The following is a 19,352-nucleotide window of genomic DNA, read 5'->3' as shown; positions in this document are numbered from 1 at the left end:
AGACTAGGGTCTGAACTATGGATTGAGGTGGCGCAGTGTAAGGACAGTGAACTTATCTTCCATAATGAATTATAAGGAAGTATATGTTTATCACTTCATCACATTTTTTGTATTAACACTTAAATATTACGTGTTTACGTTATTCCAGAACAAAAGACATTCCTTACAGAACAGAACTGACGCATTACAGCACCATATAACTGTCTGACGAAGTACTCGTCACCCTGTATACTCTACTGGATACCAGAGCGGGCAACTATGAGACTTCTTTTTTCCTGAGCGGAGGTGGACACTTTTCACATCAGAGCTGAAACCGCCGTAGAACGGAAACAGTACTTTCCAGATATGGGTTCCTGTTCTTAATATTACGCACTCACTCACCTGTACAAGTCCCAGATGTTTGTAACGGGAATTTCCGAACATCCTGTAGAAACACAGCCCTAGCGTCTGCTGCTTCGCTAGTGTGGATTGTAACACTTTCATTGCCGAATATACGATTCTGGTAGCTGCAATCTGAGGCTTTTGTTGAGCTTGTCTTTTGAGATCTTGCGATGATATTTTCATTGAAACTTTCATCGCCTAACACATATTTCTTTATTTTTAACCGAGAACTAAAATACTAATTTTCAGATACAATATTTAGCAACAAAAACGCTGAAGTAGTTCCTTAATAATCATCTATTTTCAAAAAACCTTTATTCCATTGTAATACCACTTAGGCGTTCAATTTTGCAAAAACCATAACACTTTTTTTTAAAATTTATGAGTGAGGGACCAAACAACGATTTTCAGAGTTCCAGCTTCGAAATTACCTTTTTAAGACAAATTGAAGAAAAATTTAATCCCCTATTTCATCCGCTTAGGGGTAGAACTTCGAAATATCCCTCCTTGCTCGATGCATACGGTATAAGACCAACACCCTCACGAAATTTAAGTTTCTGTGCCTAGGGGTTTGGACTGAGCGATGATGAGTCAGTGAATCAGTAAGGACATTTTCCTCCTATATATAAGGTGGTCAAGAACAGTCTGGAAAGCCTTTAAGCTTGTTGCGGGGTAGACTGAGCTGAGAAATAATTGTTAAGAAAAATATCGATACGTCCGAGTTAATTAGCATTGAAGTTATGGCCCATAAGGGCGTTGCCAGCGCAGTTTGAAACGGAAGCCAGATACAATTACGAAGTGTCAGTTTCTCTCACAACGTAGAAGATACCGCACGATGAGACTGCTCAGCCTTTGGCTCAGGTTCGATCCTTACTACCGACCAATGTCCAGTTTTTGTATAGCTCTCTCGTTCGGTTTTAGGAAACCAAACGAAGCACACGTTTGGAGAGACCGTCTCCGGCGTGTCGCTTGAATTTGCACACGCAACGGCCTGATTGGCTAATTTCAGTACTAATTAACTTGGAAACGGCGCGACGTATCTAACTTTTTCCTTAACAATTATTTCTCAGTAAAACCTATGCCGGAAAAACCTTACAAGCTTTACAGACTGTCTCTGACCACCTTGCATAGAGATGCAGAAGCTTGCCTCGCTTGCCGGAGCTCGGGGTGAAACGGTGATGTCATAGAAGATTTGTCTAAGCAGTAAAATGGCAGTTATTTCGTAGTGCAGGTACTTGATACGTAATAGTACATCCTACACATTTGAGAGCACAATTTAAAACAATTTGCACGTTTTGTAACTTATAAAATTTTGTATTCTTGGTGGTCCGCAGTTTGTAAATGTTCTTTAAAAGACATCTTGCTGAATACTACGAGCTGTGTGTAAAGTGTTGTTACGTTATATGAGGATACTTCTAGTATATGATACTGTTATCCAGCTTAGTCACCCACCCTCTGTAAACAACAGTAGGAACTTTCTACCAATCGTTCAAGTCTTCGACGATGGAAATACGATCCATGGTCATGGAATCATTCGAGAACCGCTGCGCAAACATCTTCATCGTCGAAAAATCTGCGATTGCTACGAGTCAGATCCGTGATTGCCTGGACAGTCGGCTGTTGTCGATGTCGATGCTCTTCCTTCGTGATCAGTATCAAATACGTCTGTGCACACTTAGTCAAATTGTTGGCACCATTTCACTAGAAATGGACGTGATGATGAACTGGGTTCACATATCGCCAGAATTTCAAGATGAATCTGTGAGAAATTTGGATGTTAGGTCTATAGCAAACATGCTGTGCCGTGAACCTAAACTTTGGTGCATGTTTCCACCAGCATGCTTCTACATTCTCACACTGTAATACATTTGTTACCAGTACCGCAACAGAATTATGTCTATAGGAAACGCGTAACATGCACACTCTGTTGACAACGTGGCAGTCTTGTGCAATGGTCTTAGCATGGGACGACATGTGTAACTTGCTTTTTGACTCCCCTATGTAGCTATATGCGTGCATTTGTTTGTTTGTGCTTTGTACCAGATGCCAATGACGATAGGCTCTATGCGCGACTGTCAGCCTCATAATTAAATAATGAAATTGTTTGCGCTAAGTTTTACATGCATCTCATGGTGTACAGCAAGGAATCTAATAACTTCTAAGGGATTATCAAATAGTTTCCGTTTGAGGATGTATGCAACGTAGTGCAACTCCTATGCTGGTACACAAGCACCAGTAGCCCTCGTACCTTTCCGACATGCGTAGTGTAAATGCGGAAACATGAGCTATGGCGATGTTGCTACCAAATGTGTCAAAACAGGACAATTGTGCAGTTGTTCTTTTCTTGACTGCAGAAGGGTAAACACCAGCAGACATTCATTGGAGTATGAGGAATGTGTTGAGAGGTTGCATGCCACTTTCTCACTTTAACGACATTCTCAGTCAGATTAACTTTCATATTTTAGGCCATGATTTCGGTGTTCCCCAGCACTACATCTGGTATGTGTGGGTTACGACTTTTTTACTTGCGGATATGGTGGGCAGAATGTTCTTATAACTGCGTGTGTAAGCTTTAGAGAACTTGTACCCTAGGGGCAGTAGTGTAGGCAACAGAGAACAGGGAGATAGTGCAGCGACCTGACCATGTGAGTGATTTTGGAAAGCAGCGCTCAGTGGACCTTACGTGCAGAGGGACTTTTGGCCGATGCTCTCTCCTCCTTTTGGTTAGGGTCAGACAGAACGGAGCCAGTTTGCAAAACATTTTACGTGGGCCAGGCGGCAGTGCATCGCGAAGGAGGCTGGATGGCGGAAAGTGAGTAGAGGAGGCCGTTTAAGGGACACTGCTGGTAACTGAGCCTTTGTGAAAACTGTAGGAAGTTCATAAAGCACTGTGCGTTCTCATTTTAGAAGTTGGGACGATACGGACAGAGGGGTCGGTGTACTTGTATAATGGAGGTAAGACTATAACCCCCCCCCCCTCCCCGCCGCACCCCCCACCCCCCTCTCCCCCGCTGACGCCAGAGAATCGACACGTTCTTTTAGCGAGCGCCGAAAACGTGTATTTCACGGGAACGACTGTCTGGGAAGCTTAACAACCTTCATTAATAAATTGGAAATGGTTGGCCCGAAAAGATTAGATCTCTCCGTAAATGAGAGCTGTGGTCCTGTCTACGTAGATGTTTTTCGCCAAAACATGGTCCTGCTTACCGTGAGAACTACGCCTTCCTAGTCTAAAATCTTCTTCTTTTAGACAAGAGAGATTTGAAGTCGCTGATTGGCTCCTCTCAGGATATGCAAAGTGGAGGCTTGCTTCCCCAAGTGTGCGAAACCTAGCGCTGTGTCTGGATGGGCTACCAGGCCCTCAGAACAGTCAAGAAGGGAGATTCAGTTAGTAGACAATAGACCGACTGATGTGTACAATGTCAGGCGGTTTCGTTTTGGCTAATTCTCCTCGAGTACCGAGGCTTGGTGGAAATTAGTTGTGTTTCTTTGCCTTCTTCGTCTTCTGGTCCTCCTCTGGTGGAGAACTTCAGGTCTTTCCCTAGTGCATGAGAGTTGTGGTCTGTGACTTGTGGTGGACTATTATATAGTGGCAGTTTCCAGCTGCACCGGCAGTGGAACTGCATATCATATCGGACATCGTGTGTCATGAGGGTGAACTTATTCGTCCTGAGACGGCCGTCCGACGTCTGACAATTCCATCACGCCTGTGAGTCAATTTGTTTTGGCCAGACACGCAAATAGACGCACCTTACACTGAAATCTGCCGGGATTCCCGCGTTCTGATAATCAGAACGCCAGACCGCATAGTTCGGAAATTCTTGTGGATGCGTCAGAACATTACAGCTCCTCGTCCACAGTGCGCCGTTTCTTGCTGCCCCCTGTATCTAGGTGGAAGGGTGAAATACTGCTAGACCGGCGTGGGATTGCTAAACGATATTCACTGCTCCCAGTTCTCATGTGAACCATAGTTTGTGAAATACTTGGCTGTCGGTGATTTCATTTGAATAGAGTCGGGCTTCACAGTGGATTCATGTAAACAAAGTCAGATTGCGTTTTAAAATGGATTAATGCACGGGGAGGGGGGGGGGGATTTTTATAGCTTCCACACCAATGTATCCTTTTCCAATCAAACCCAATTCCTTTTCTGATTTCTGTTTATCATTTTTGTGTAAGATTTACTAGATAGTTTTAGCTGGAAAAGGATTAATAAAACTTGTCATTATTTTGTAAAGTTAAATACGCCACTGTTCCCGTTTATACTCCCTGTACCACCCACTGTCTTCATTTTACTGTGGTGGTGCATGGATACACCAGCAGTTTAAGGTTCAATCTCATTAAATTAGTTAATCTGACTATTAATTCGAGTTCTGGGCGTAATAACAGACATAAGGAAACAAAAGTGCCATGAGTAAGTTCACTAATTCATATACAAAAATTAAGGGTATAGTACACGATTTGAAGGTTTTGAGAAGATAATCGTTTTCTTTATGTACAGACACTCGTAATAACATTTACCATCACTCAGACACGTAGGTTCGAGTAAACAAAGCGTTGGCTTGCGATGTATGGGGTAGCATGTCTCTCGTAAACCACTTTGTGGAATGTTGCGCCACGTTCTGTGCTGGTCGGGATTCGACACAAGACACAGGTCGATCTGGGAGCCCAGCTTCGTAAGTCGGAGACACTCGAGCACGAGTTCTGCAGTCTGAATCTCTCCCCATGCGATCATCATACCTGCGGTCCCTTAGAAAAGACCTTGATGGGCCGACGATTCCTGTCAGCGGAGGATGTGCAGCAGTCAGTTATAGACTTCTCCAAGCAGCAGGACGCGGTGTCTTATTAAATGGGTGTTTTCAATCTGGTGTGGCGATAGGATGATTGCCTCTATTCTCAACAGCGATTTTGCCTGATTTACATACCGGCCTTCGAACGGCAACTTTTTAGTCCCTCCATATATATCCGTATACATCAGCCGGGCCACGCTAACAGAGCCAAGTGCTTGAACAGCCGTTGTGTCGTAAGAAATGAGTGTGAAAGTATCGTGCTGTGTATTATGTAGTGACCTTGAACTATCATTGCGATATTTACAAGCGATTTAAGTAATTACTGCAATTGAGAGAACTTGATAATGATCGTGAGAGAGCAGTTGATAGACTTGTGTGGTTTGGCTGTGAAAGTGATTCCGATTTATGTACGAGAAGAGCGTGTGACCTGTGTAGCCCTGTCAAAGGACTGTTTTCGGAATAGTCTTGATATTACCAGAATTTTGTTATCCTAATTGGTGTAGCAGCACTCATTCCCTGCTTGTCGAACTTTTGTTTTGCTAGGACATTTCAGGACTCGACGAACGACGATATCACACAGCAAGGAACAGCAAGCTCTGAAGCTTCAGGGAGGTGGCTTAGGCCACGGTCGTTAAATAAACTTTCCTGCCGCCTAGCCTCCCGCACATTCTTCCAACCGGGACTCTTACAACTGGGGAAGTTTCCATTACGGCTTGTGATGGACTTTAGGCACCGTGTACACCTTGTGCAATCTGTGAACAACGATTTTTTTTAAAGAAAGGGAAGGGCAGGGTGTACATCATAGTACTCTTGACGCCTCTGCATTTCTTTCTAATGTTCTTTCATGCGTTAATGCGGCCTAGCTTGAAGTTCTGGGATGTCGGCGGATGCACTGAATTATGCAAGTGCCCGTAGTGCGTTGCGTACTTTACGAGGAAGTTCACGCACGAAATTTCCACATGTTTTAAGCGTTCTGAGGAAGTTGCAATTCGGTGTCGGGCAGTGTGATGTGTCGTAATTTGACACTGTTGAGCCACTTAGAGTGTAGCAAAGTGAAGGCCTCTTAACCGAACGTCCCTGTTCCATGTACGTCCAGTATCAATCAGCTTCAGTATATCTACATGATTACACTGCTATTTACACTAAGCAGAGGGTTCATAGAACCGCTTTCAGACTGTAACTCGACCGTTCGATTCACGGACAGCATTCGGGAAAAGCGATTCCTCTTATTATATTATGACGATCATTTCTCCCTACGTAGGTGGGAGTCAGAAATATATTTTGGCATTCGGAGGAGAACGTTGGCGCCGGTCGGGGTGGCCGAGCTGTTTTAGGCGCTACAGTCTGAACCGCGCGACCGCTAAGGTCGCAGGTTCGAAACCATGGAAGTTCTAGGGGACTGATGACCTGAGAAGTTAAGTCCCATAGTGCTCACAGCCATTTGAACCATTTCTGAGAACGTCGGCGATTTAAATTTTGTGAAAACTGTCTTTAGTAACGGCCGCTACAACTCGTTTAGCATATTCGTGAAACTCTCTCTGTGCCGCGGTAATACAAGGGGCTTTGAATAAGTAATGTAACACTTTTTTCTTGGCCAATTTGGTTGAAAAAAATCGGTACTTGCTGCGGGACATCGTGAAATATTCGCAATTTAGACCTTATAGTGTCAATAAGTTCCGATTGGTGGCTCCACTAAACGTAGCCTTCAAAATGGCGTCTGTAACAGATGTGCGTTCAAATGGTTCAAATGGCTCTGAGCACTATGGGACTTAATATCTATGGTCATCAGTCCCCTAGAACTTAGAACTACTTAAACCTAACTAACCTAAGGACATCACACAACACCCAGCCATCACGAGGCAGAGAAAATCCCTGACCCCGCCGGGAATCGAACCCGGGAACCCGGGCGTGGGACAGAGGTGCGTTCTAAGCAGGGAGTTGTCATTGAGTTTCTTTTGTCGGAAAACCAGAGCATCGCAGATATTCATAGGCGCTTGCAGAATGTCTACGGGGCCAGACAATGAATAAAAGCACGGTGAGTCGTAGGGCGAGGCGTCTATCATCATCGCAACAAGGTCCATCAAACCTGTGTAATCTCTTGCTTGCCGGCCGGCCGCACTCAGCTATGACTCCTGAAATCAACGCGCACGCACACTCATTCGAGCTGATCGACGGATTACAGTCAAACACCTTGCTGCACAACTGGAGGTCTCTGTTGGTAGTGTTGACACACTCGTCCACCATTTGGGGTATTCAGTGGGGTGTGATCCCTGGGTTCCTAGCCGCCTAACAGAAGACCATAAAAAGCAACGAAGGACCACCTGTTAGGACTTGTGTTTCTCGGGAAGCAGTACGTGGGTGACTGGGAGGTTACTGCTACAGCAAGACGTTGGCTTCGACGTCAACCGGTAGAGTGGTAGTATCCTGGCGTACAGGTCCTTCCAGTAAGGTGACGTATTGCCGTCGCACTGAACGGAGATTATGTTGAAAAATAGGGTTTTGTAGCATAAGGAGTGGAGAATAAAAAGGTGTACTGGAATCATGAATGAAACCATCCCGCCTTCAGAAAGAATTGTGTTGCGGTACTTATTGAACTTCCCTCTTAGAAAATGAACGGCCCTTTTTTGAACTTTTTCGTTATCCTCCGTAAATTATGTTTAATTACGATCTCATAACGCGCGTCTGTGGATCGCCTTCCTCGCATCATTTTCTATGTCATGGTTCGAACTCAAGTCGTTCTCAATTATCACCTCTAGGCATTTAGCAAAATCGACAACAGGTATTTAACTGAATCGACAATCTTTAAAATTGTGTGATTTATTATGTAATCGAAATTTAACGGAGTTTTATTTAGTATTGATGCGGAGGACCTCAGAACATTTATTGTATACTATTAATTACCACTTTCCGCGCTATACACCTATCTTGTCTAAATCATTTTTCCAATCGTTTTGGTTTTCTAATTTTACTAGATGATAAACATCAGCTCTGCCACCAAACAATCCAAGAGGGCTGCTGGGATTGTCTCCTAAATCGTTTGTGTATATTAAGAACAGCAGATGGGGAGCCCCAGACATTACTAGGTCACTTCCCTCAATTACTACGAGCTATGACCTTTCTGACAAGAAACCACGAATCCAGTAGCACAACTGAGACGGTAGTCTATAGGCGAGCAATTCGATGCTGAGCTCTTTCTTTGTAAACAAATAAAATGACTAGGGCAGAGTGCGCGTCGGTGTGCAGGGTGTCCCTGGACGAATGGTCAGTATTCAGCGGTATGACGAGAACGGCTATTAAAGCGAAACAGTCCTTAAACAATGGCTCTAAACGCATACCTTAAGAGCTACGAGAACTTCTTCATCTTCGATGCTGTGCAACAAATCTGTCCTACTGCAGGTTCTTTGCTTCCAGTATTTTGGAAGGAGATTCTGCGGACCAAATAAAGAAATACACTCCTGAAAATTGAAATAAGAACACCGTGAATTCATTGTCCCAGGAAGGGGAAACTTTATTGACACATTCCTGGGGTCAGATACATCACATGATCACACTGACAGAACCACAGGCACATAGACACAGGCAACAGAGCACGCACAATCTCGGCACTAGTACAGTGTATATCCACCTTTCGCAGCAATGCAGGCTGCTATTCTCCCATGCAGACGATCGTAGATATGCTGGATGTAGTCCTGTGAAACGGCTTGCCATGCCATTTCCACCTGGCGCCTCAGTTGGACCAGCGTTCGTGCTGGACGTGCAGACCGCGTGAGACGACGCTTCATCCAGTCCCAAACATGCTCAATGGGGGACAGATCCGGAGATCTTGCTGGCCAGGGTAGTTGACTTACACCTTCTAGAGCATGTTGGGTGGCACGGGATACATGCGGACGTGCATTGTCCTGTTGGAACAGCAAGTTCCCTTGCCGGTCTATGAATGGTAGAACGATGGGTTCGATGACGGTTTGGATGTACCGTGCACTATTCAGTGTCCCCTCGACGGTCACCAGAGGTGTACGGCCAGTTTAGGAGATCGCTCCCCACACCATGATGCCGGGTGTTGGCCCTGTGTGCCTCGGTCGTATGCAGTCCTGATTGTGGCGCTCACCTGCACGGCGCCAAACACGCATACGACCATCATTGGCACCAAGGCAGAAGCGACTCTCATCGCTGAAGACGACGCGTCTCCATTCGTCCCTCCATTCACGCCTGTCGCGACACCACTGGAGGCGGGCTGCACGATGTTGGGGCGTGAGCGGAAGACGGCCTAACGGTGTGCGGGACCGTAGCCCAGCTTCATGGAGACGGTTGCGAATGGTCCTCGCCGATACCTCAGGAGCAACAGTGTCCCTAATTTGCTGGGAAGTGGCGGTGCGGTCCCCTACGGCTCTACGTAGGATCCTACGGTCTTGGCGTGCATCCGTGCGTCGCTGCGGTCCGGTCCCAGGTCGACGGGCACGTGCACCTTCCGCCGACCACTGGCGACAACATCGATGTATTATGGAGACCTCACGCCCCACGTGTTGAGCAATTGGCGGTACGTCCACCCGGCCTCCCGCATGCCCACTATACGCCCTCGCTCAAAGTCCGTCAACTGCACATACGGTTCACGTCCACGCTGTCGCGGCATGCTACCAGTGTTAAAGACTGCGATGGAGCTCCGTATGCCACGGCAAACTGGCTGACACTGACGGCGGCGGTGCACAAATGCTGCGCAGCTAGCGCCATTCGACGGCCAACACCGCGGTTCCTGGTGTGTCCGCTGTGCCGTGCGCGTGATCATTCCTTGTACAGCCCTCTCGCAGTGTCCGGAGCAAGTATGGTGAGTCTGACACACCGGTGTCAATGTGTTCTTTTTTCCATTTCCAGGAGTGTAATTGTCTAGTAAATACGGGCACTAAATTGAATACCCGAAGATCTATGAGCACTAGGTCAATAAAAAAAGATGTATTTCATAGTAAAGAAAATGACCATGTGCTCATAGGTCTTAAGGTATCCAGTTTAGAGCCCCTGTTTAATGGACATTTTTTTCTTATTTCTATCCATCCTAGCAGGTCTCAAAAGGTGGAAAGGAATGGAATTGCAATAGAAGAGATTTGTTTCAAACTACGGAAGGTGAAGAAGTCCTCATAGCTCTTAAGGTATGCGTTTGAGAGGTCACGTTTACTAGGATTTTGGCTTCGAATAATCGTTTTTTGTCATCCTCTGTTATACTGCTAAGTCGAAACAGTTTGTTTCCAGTGACTTTTCGTAAAAAACAACTGACGCTCGGATAACTGATAACCGATCGGGTTAGCAAAATCACCTGAACGCGACAGCGAGAATCGGATTCCGATATTCGATTTTCGATTTCCGCGTGTCGCACGTGAACACGGTAATTCTGGCGATGCGAGGCGGCCGGCGTTCGCAGGCCCCTGGCTTGGGACGCACTTTCGCCGTTGTCGGCGATCGCGGAGTCGACGAGCGTCGCTAATCGGAAGGCATGAGCGCCGTTGCGTAACAGCAGAGGGGGGCGGGCGGTTTTCTCCTCTGCGTAATCGGCCGCCGGCAGCGGCTAAGTGCCGGACGTGGTCAGCAAGCGCGGTGCACAGCCGAGATGCGTCGGCCACGCTCCGTGACGCGTGACTCGGTACCGTACGGGTCGCAGTGGCGACAGGGCTCAGCTGCTTTCTCTGCGACCAACGCGTCCCCTCCACAACTCACGCGACCTGTGAGGACACTTGCTGGACACTACGAAAGTTAAAATACTCGTACACTGGATGAATAAAAAGTGAAGCGCCCAGACGACATCGTCGAATACAAATGTGACTTTGAACGCGTACACGCCATCAGCGGATATGTGAATGATTAGAGATGCAATTCTCTGTGACAGACGGAATGACCATCAGTGTTGTCACCAGGCCTTGTAAGAAGTACAGGGCACTTCAGCTGCCCCTGCCTATGGGTTTTATGCAATCCACAACGCCTTCAAAAACCGCACACGAGATTTCCATACTCCTTAACACGCTTCGCGCAAAGTGTTTGTCCTGTATGAAAATGAACAGGAACTTTTTGTAGGAAATTTAACGTAGTTAAATTTTCTACTAGGAAACGTTTTCGCTGCCCAAGGTGTCAGACAAATAACACACCTTCCATTGAATTCCTGCAACAATTCCGCTTAAATCGATATGTCACGTGACATTGTTACATGAAAATGTACGTATTTTATTGATATGCAAATCGAATAAACAAGCCAACATCTCGTGAATATAGACCACTAAAACTCACTCTAAGAATTTGCATGCAAGTAATTTCCTAAAACCGAGCTACGAGATGCACTTCTGAGCAAAAGAGAATTTTACGATGGCAACGCCCATACCATGTTCGGCCGAAACCTTCATAGCGGACACAATGCGACGCCGCAGCCACTGCCCAGGCCGTCGGCAAAAGCCGCCTTTGTCCCTGCTTTTAACGACCACCCTTTGGAAAGACTTTCTGCAGGAACACGGCTGGAGATGGCACATAAAGGTCCGGATAAATACAACTCAAAACAATGGTGACTTACCGTGGCCACCTGCATAAAAACCCGTGTGGAAGAAAGCTGTTTGTCTCAGTATTACTTAGCGGAAGGTGTACTCTGCACTACGAAGGAAACGACACCTTTGATAGGCTACAGAAACTCGATTGGGTGGCGTTATAACAAGTACAAATGCTCTGATTGGCCAGAAAGAAAAAGCGTGGCCACCAGCTTTGATATAGGCAAAATGCAGACAGAAAAATTCACTCTTCTCTTACAGCAAATCGTCGGGCGTTTGAGCAAGGCGACTCGTGCCGCGCTGAGATTGCTATTACGAGAGTAATTATGTGAACACTTGTTCACAGGCTCATCTTAAGTCTGCAAAGTCTTCTAGTACGGAGAATTGCACCGAGCACTGACAGCTAACGCTTGCAAGCGATTTGAGGGCAATGACGTACACGCTATTCCAGCAAAATAGCGTGTACCATGCTAATAACTTAGGTAGGGAATAACTAGGAATCTCGGCTTCACCTAAGACGTAGGTAATGTATCCGACTGATGTTTAACAGTCAAGAGATATTTACAATAGATTCTCAGGTTCACAGCCCTCGTCGACAGCAGCTACTGCCGCCGCCGACGAAAGGTAAACACAAGCGCTCGTGGTACGAAAAATGGTTCAAATGGCTCTGAGCACTATGTGACTAAACTTATAAGGTCACCAGTCCCCTAGAACTTAGAACTACTTAAACCTAACTAACCTAAAGACATCACATACATCCATGTCCGAGGCAGGATTCGAACCTGCGACCGTAGCGGTCGCGCGGTTCCAGACTGTAGCGCCTAGAACCGCTCGGCCACCCCGGCCGGCGCTCGCAGTAAGCCTGGAAGTGATATTCAGTTGACGCTCAGAACTGCGGTCGTCTCTGTCTCTGCTATTTTTTTCCTACATCCAACCATGACCTGTAGCTAAACATATTCATGTGACTCTTCAGTTTCTCCCGGCGTATTTATTGGTCGAAGAGTCCACCGGTGTTCTGCCCGTTCATAGTGTCCAATAGGCACAATATTTTGGCGAGCAGACACGTCGCCATTGTCAGATAGGCTGACGAACTGAGCTCCTGAGGCCGGGTGACCAGCTTCTATATACACACATCAAAAAAAGGTTTGTATCACCTCAGTTCTGAGATTACACGAACCTGTACAGAAAATTAGAATAGAGATCAACATAAACATAGTTTCCGCCCTTTTTATTGCTCATGAAAACCATACATTGCATGTTGTACCACCATACAGCGAGACCTTCAGAGATGGTGGTCCAGATTGCTGTACACACCGGGCCGGTCTGTGTGGTCGAGCGGTTCTAGGCGCTACAGTCTGGAACCGCGAGTCCGCTACGGTCGCAGTTTCGAATCCTGCCTCGGGCATGGATGTATGTGATGTTCTTAGGTTAGTTAGGTTTAAGTAGTTCTTAGTTCTAGGGGACTGATGACCTAAGAAGTTAAGTCCCGTAGTGCTCAGAGCCATTTGAACCATTTGTACACACCGGTACCTCTAATACCCAGTAGCACGTCCTCTTGCATTGATGCATGCCTGTATTCGTCGTGGCATACTATCCACAAGTTCATCAAGGCCCTGTTGGTCCAAATTGTCTCACTCCTCGACAGCGACTTGGCGTAGATCCCTCAGAGTGGTTAGTGGGTCACGTCGTCCATAAACAGCCCTTGTCAATCTGTCCCAGGCACGTTCGATAGGTTTCATTTCTGGACAACATGCTGGCCACTCTAGTTGAGTGATGTTGTTATCCTGAAGGTAGTCACTCATGAGATGTGCACGATGGGGCGCGAATTGTCGTCCATGAAGACGAATGCTTCGCAAATACGCTGCCGATATGGTTGCACTATAGGTCGGAGGATGGCATTCACGTATCATACAGCCATTACGGCGCCGTCCATGACCACCAGCGGCGTAAATCGGCCTCACATAATGCCACCCCAAAACATCAGGGAACCTCCACCTTGCTGCACTTTCTGCACTATGTGTCCAAGGCGTTCAGCCTGACCGGGTTACCTCCACACACGTCTGCAACGATTGTGTGGTTGATGGCATATGCGACACTGGTTGGTGAAGAGAACGTGATGCCAATCCTGAGCGGTCCATTCAGCATGTTGTTGGGCCCATCTGTAACGGACTGCATGGTGTCGTGGTTGCAAAGAGAACCTCGCCATGGACATAAGGAGTGAAGATGCGGATCATGCAGCCTATTGCGCACAGTTTGAGTCGTATCACGTCCTGTGACTGCAAAAAATTCAACGTGGTGGTGTTGCTGTCAGAGTTCCTCTGAGCCATAGCGGTCATCCACTGCAGTAGTAGCCCTTGAGTGGCCTGAGCGAGGCATGTCATCGACAGATCCTGTCTCTCTGTATCTCCTCCATGTCAGAACGACATCGCTTTGGTTCACTCCTATACGCCTGGACACTTCCCATGTTGAGAGACCTTTCTGGCGCAAAGTGACTATGCGGACGCGATCGAACCGTGGTATTGACCGTCAAGGCATGGTTGAACTACAGACAACACGAGCCGTGTACCTACTTTCCCGTGGAATGATTGGAACTGATCGGCTGTCGGACCCCCTACATCTAATAAGCGTTGCTCATGCATGGATGTTTACATCCATGGGCAGGTTTTGTGACATCTCTGTGCAGTCGAAGGGACTGTGTCTTTGATAGAATATCCACAGTCAATGTCTATCTGCAGGAGTTCTGGGAACCGGGTTGATGCAGAACTTTTTTTTGATGTGTGTATATACAGTGTGCATAAAAAACGATGGCCCAAACTTACACGGCTGAAAATATACGATAATAGAAGCACAAATGTCAAGTTCATCTTGGGTACTTTGGAACACAACTCTTCTAATGAATAAGTGCTCATAACTTTTAAGGTATGCATTTTAGAGCACTTATTTACTGGACTTTTTTTCTTGTTTTGGTCCATACTACCACTTTCCAAAGTATGGAGAGCAATGAGCTTCCAGTAGAAGAGATTTGTTTCACAATATTGAAAATAAAGAATATCTCATAACTCTTAAGGTATATGTTTTAGAGCCCATATTTACTTGACATTTGAGCTTCTATTATCGTGTACTTTCAACCGGGTAAGTTTGCGCCATCCTTTTTGATACACACTGTTTATAAGGATATATGGCGTCCACCAACCCTCTGGAGCTCAGTTTGTCAGCACACCTGACGATGGCGACATGTCTGATCGCCGAAATATTGTGCCCGTTGGACGCTCTGAATCGGCAGTACGCCCCGGGCCTCTTCGATAAACATATTCATGATTGCCAAGCTTAATTGAAAGGAAAACATATGATACATCCGATTTATTGAAAAGGATTGATCTGCGACTGCAGAGTGCTTTATACCTTAAAGTTAATGAATGTGCACTTATATTAGCAGTGATATTTACATACCCTATACAGACCCATTCATTTTTGGACATTTTCATTGTACATTGACCTGCTGAATTCGTGAAAGTCTTTCTTTTGAACGAATCATCCAATTTTCCGAAATTGTAATGATTTGTTTGTTCGTACATGTGCATTGATATCTCTGGCTCCAGTTATATTTAATCGTTTGTATTTTATCGAACCCCAGACATGGTCATCAACCATTATACTATTAAAGAACCTTAGAACAGTTCAGAATTACGCTTTACAGTTGTGAACACCCAGTATCAATGTTTTACGATCCTGAACGTATTATAATTAGGATTGCTATGTCATGAAGACGTACGTGAGTAAAAATAAACCTTAATAACGAAAATCTAAGATTTTTATTTTTTGCTTAGTTACGCCTGAACCTGTACACTAATTTCTGCTAGCAATAACGTTTCCTTTACAGGGAGTGTAGTGGATCCACATTGAGATCGTTGATTACAGCACTGTTCGTACTGCTGCACTCTTCTGAACTCTATATATGAGAGATAGTATCTTCCTACATCAGTAACCATGAAAACGTATGTATGTATCCACATAACGTTTCTCAACAACTGTGCCAAATTTAGTTACATTGCCTTGGAAATATGGGAGTTTGTAAGGTTTTCTTCAAAGTATTGCAACTGTGGATACGTACTGCCGTAACGTGGCCAACAGCCAGACGTTGGTTACCCCCGATAAAAAGCTAGCAGCAGGTACTGGTCGGCATCACTGGTACTCGGATCTAAGTTCGGCACCTTTCATCGAGTAACTACTGATACTATGGTATACCATTTACTTTTGTAATTGAATCATCAACTGAACTCATCCTTTTCTTTCAAACATACTTCATCATAAACTTCAAGTACGTATACTCTAAGACAAAAGAATCGAACCATTAAGAAATTATCCGAATGGGATAGAAATCGGTAGTTGCGATGCACATGTACGAACAAACAAATCATTACAATTTCAGAAAAATTGGGTGATTCGTTCAAGACAAAGACTTTCACGAATTCAGAAAGTTAATAACGTGTTAGTCCACCTCTGGCCCTTATGAAAGCAGTTATTCGTCACGGTATTGATTGATAGAGTTGTCCTCCAGAGGGATATTGACGCGTTAGATGGTCAAAATTCGGAGCTGGATGGAAGATCCCACTCCTAACGTCCAAAGATTCTCAGTTGGGGAGAGACCTTGCGGCCACGCTGGCCGAGGTAGCATTTGGCAGGCACCTAGACAAGCAGTGGAAACGCTCGACGTGCGCACGAGGGCTGAAATGTAAGCCCAGGATAGCTTGCTATGAAGGGCAGCAAGTCACGGCGTACAATATCGTCGATTTCCCGCTGTGCTGTAAGGGTGCCGCAGATGACAACGTCGTGGGTCCTGTTGTAGAGAGAAAGTGCACCACAGACCATCATTCCCAGTTGTTGGACCGTGCGGAGGGTGATAGATTATCCTCCCAATGTCTTCACTGGTCGTCAGGGCTCATTTTGAAGCGGGACTCATCACTGAAGACAACTGTGCTCTAGTTAATGAGATTACAGGCCGAAGATCTCCCTGGAAACACCTCGCAAAGCTGTCGAATTGCAACCTGACAGTCGTCCGGTAATCAGGAGTGACGGTCCGGGGTGTCAGTTCGTTCCACAGTAGGACCTCCTTGGTTGTTATTTGCGGCACCCTTCTGCACAGCGGTGGTAGTCGACGATACTGTACCCCCCTGCCTTTGTGTTGCCCTTCATGGTAAGCTATCCATGTCTTATATTTCAGCAAGATAATGGCCACGTACAAACACGGTGAGAGTTTCTACTGCTTGTCTTCGTGCTCGATAAACCCTTCCTCGGATATCTCCACAGTTGAGTGCCTGGGGCGTTATGGACAAGGCCGCCCAGCAGGCTCGCGATCTAACGAGACAGTTGGACAGAATATGGCACGAAATCGCTCAGGAGGACATCCAACAATTTTAGCAATCTATGCCAAGCCGAATAACCTCTTACATAGGGGCTAGTTGTCGACCAAAACGTTAAGCATTTTCTCAACTTGTGAAGCTAATTCTCTTGAATAACCTCCTCAGTCCGTAGTTCAACATATGTGGACTACGTGGTTTTATGTCGTAAAGTTTATGAACAGTTTCTATCGACTAAAGACCTCTAGTACATGTTTGTGGAATTTTCTTAGTTTCAGGTCATGGCACTAGATAGCACCACAATCTGCTTGCAGCTGGCCGGAGTGGCCGTGCGGTTCTAGGCGCTTCAGTCTGGAACCGCGCGACCGCTACGGTCGCAGGTTCGAATCCTGCCTCGCTCATGGATGTGTGTGATGTCTTGAGGTTAGTTAGGTTTAAGTACTTCTAAGTTCTAGGGGACTGATGACCTCAGATGTTAAGTCCCATAGCGCTCAGAGCCATTTGTACCAATCTGCTTGCAGTGCCCACTGTGATGTTTTGAAGATATGGATCGGTGAAACGGCTACACACGGCGCGCGCACTTACGGTAGTTCAAAATAATACCTTATTCTATATGCTAAATTAGCTTTCTTTTTTTTGCTTTACATATGTAAAAATAGTGACAAATGTGACTGATATAAGTTTTTTTTCAAAATTATCTCATTGTGAATACAGTGGGCATCGAAAGTCGAAGTACAAGTATGACTACTTCTGATAACAGCCTCAAAGTTTTTCCTGTTTGCTTTTTCAGTGTGAAGTTTTAGTTGTTATGGTACTGTGTGAGGAAATCCTCATAATTATCCAATTGTTGTGGCAAAATGTAATATAGTTTTTAGAAAGTCGATTGTTTAAACACCAGCAATTTATGGCGTTATTTTCAGCAATCAACTATGAAGAAATACTTCGGATGCTGGAGGAGAGTGACTTCAGTTAGCTTTCAGACAATGAGAGTCAACAATGAGGAGGCTGTCCCTACCACTAAACACGCAGAAATCGAAATAGAAAATCCTACGCCTGACCGGTCGCAGGAGAATGGACGTAAACGTAAGTTACAATGGACTTGCTCAAAAATGGAACACAAGGAACCAGGTGAAGATGATTTCGAAGCTCTGACGCATGTGTGTTAAGGGATCCTGCTGAATACTATTTTTAATATTATGATAAGAATTTTTGGAATTTGTTGCAGAACAAACAAATCTACATCATGTGCAAAGCGATAGTCAAAGGCTCAGAAAAGAAGTCCCACAACCAACTATTCTGAAGAGTTGTAACTGTAACATGGGTGGTATTGACCTTTGTGACATACCAGTACAAGAAAATGAACAATCAGACTATTTAACCATTTTACAGATTTAGCTATTATTAATTGGGGGATTACGTACAAAAGAACCTAAGGAAAAGAAGAAGTACCTATGTGTAACAGACTGTCCGTAGTAAACTTCAGACTGAATTTGGCTAATGTAGTGATAAAGTGTTCTGATGTCAGAAGTTCCTCATAACTCTCCAAAGAAATAACACTGGGTGAACAGGAGATCACTGACAGTTCAGTAGGAGATGACGACAATAAACCCAAAAGAAGAAAAGTTGTTTCCAAACCAAGGAAGCCAACCCGATGTGACTGGATTGATCATCTTCCCCAATACATAGAAACAAAAAAATGCTTCTAAATGTCACTTTCAAGGCTGAAAATCCCGCACAAGAATATTGTAATGTTTATTTATGTGTGATTAAAAACAACTGTTTCCTAAAATTTCATCATCAAAAACTTTAATACGTTTTTCACTCTGTTATTTGTTTATCTGTTCTGAAGTCCACGTATGTGTACCTCAAATATTTTAGAGTGTACAAAAAATAAAAATACAAATACCTTAATCCTGAATGTAATTACATGTAAGAGTAATAAAAATTACTCTGAAAACTATTTTCCTTGCTTATTTTTCCTTCGGGTCTCAAGAGGATAAATCATCCAGTTTTTCTGAAGTTATAGTCATTTGTTTGTCTGTAAATACAGGGTGTTTCAGGAAACATTTCTCACACACCAATAAAGAAAAGATGTTATGTGGACATGTGTCCGGAAACGCTTAATTTCCATGTTAGAACTCATTTTAGTTTCGTCATTATGTACTGTGCTTCCTCGATTCACCGCCAGTTGGCCCAATTGAAGGAAGGAAATGTTGACTTCGGTGCTTGTGCTGACATGCGACTCATTGCCCTACAGTACTAGCATCAAGCACGTCACTATGTGGCATCTACAGGTTAGTGTTCATCACGAACGT

At 45.1% G+C, this 19,352-nt stretch overlaps 1 protein-coding gene across 1 annotated transcript in view; it reads left to right on the top strand.

Moving 5' to 3' along the window:
• Nucleotides 1-18,997, top strand: part of LOC126278213 (uncharacterized) — a 162,209-nt gene extending 143,212 nt beyond the window's left edge. The window contains exons 2-3 of the mRNA XM_049978147.1: nucleotides 17,958-18,165; nucleotides 18,263-18,997. Of these exons, the coding sequence (XP_049834104.1) occupies nucleotides 17,958-18,165; nucleotides 18,263-18,432 (378 nt within the window). The 3' untranslated portion in view covers nucleotides 18,433-18,997. The remainder of the gene's footprint in view (nucleotides 1-17,957; nucleotides 18,166-18,262) is intronic.
• Nucleotides 18,998-19,352: the final 355 nt, after the last annotated feature.

This window comes from Schistocerca gregaria, chromosome 6 (genome assembly GCF_023897955.1).
Source record: "Schistocerca gregaria isolate iqSchGreg1 chromosome 6, iqSchGreg1.2, whole genome shotgun sequence".
Classification (NCBI taxonomy): domain Eukaryota; kingdom Metazoa; phylum Arthropoda; class Insecta; order Orthoptera; family Acrididae; genus Schistocerca; species Schistocerca gregaria.
This window is presented reverse-complemented; position numbering and strand designations above follow the sequence as displayed.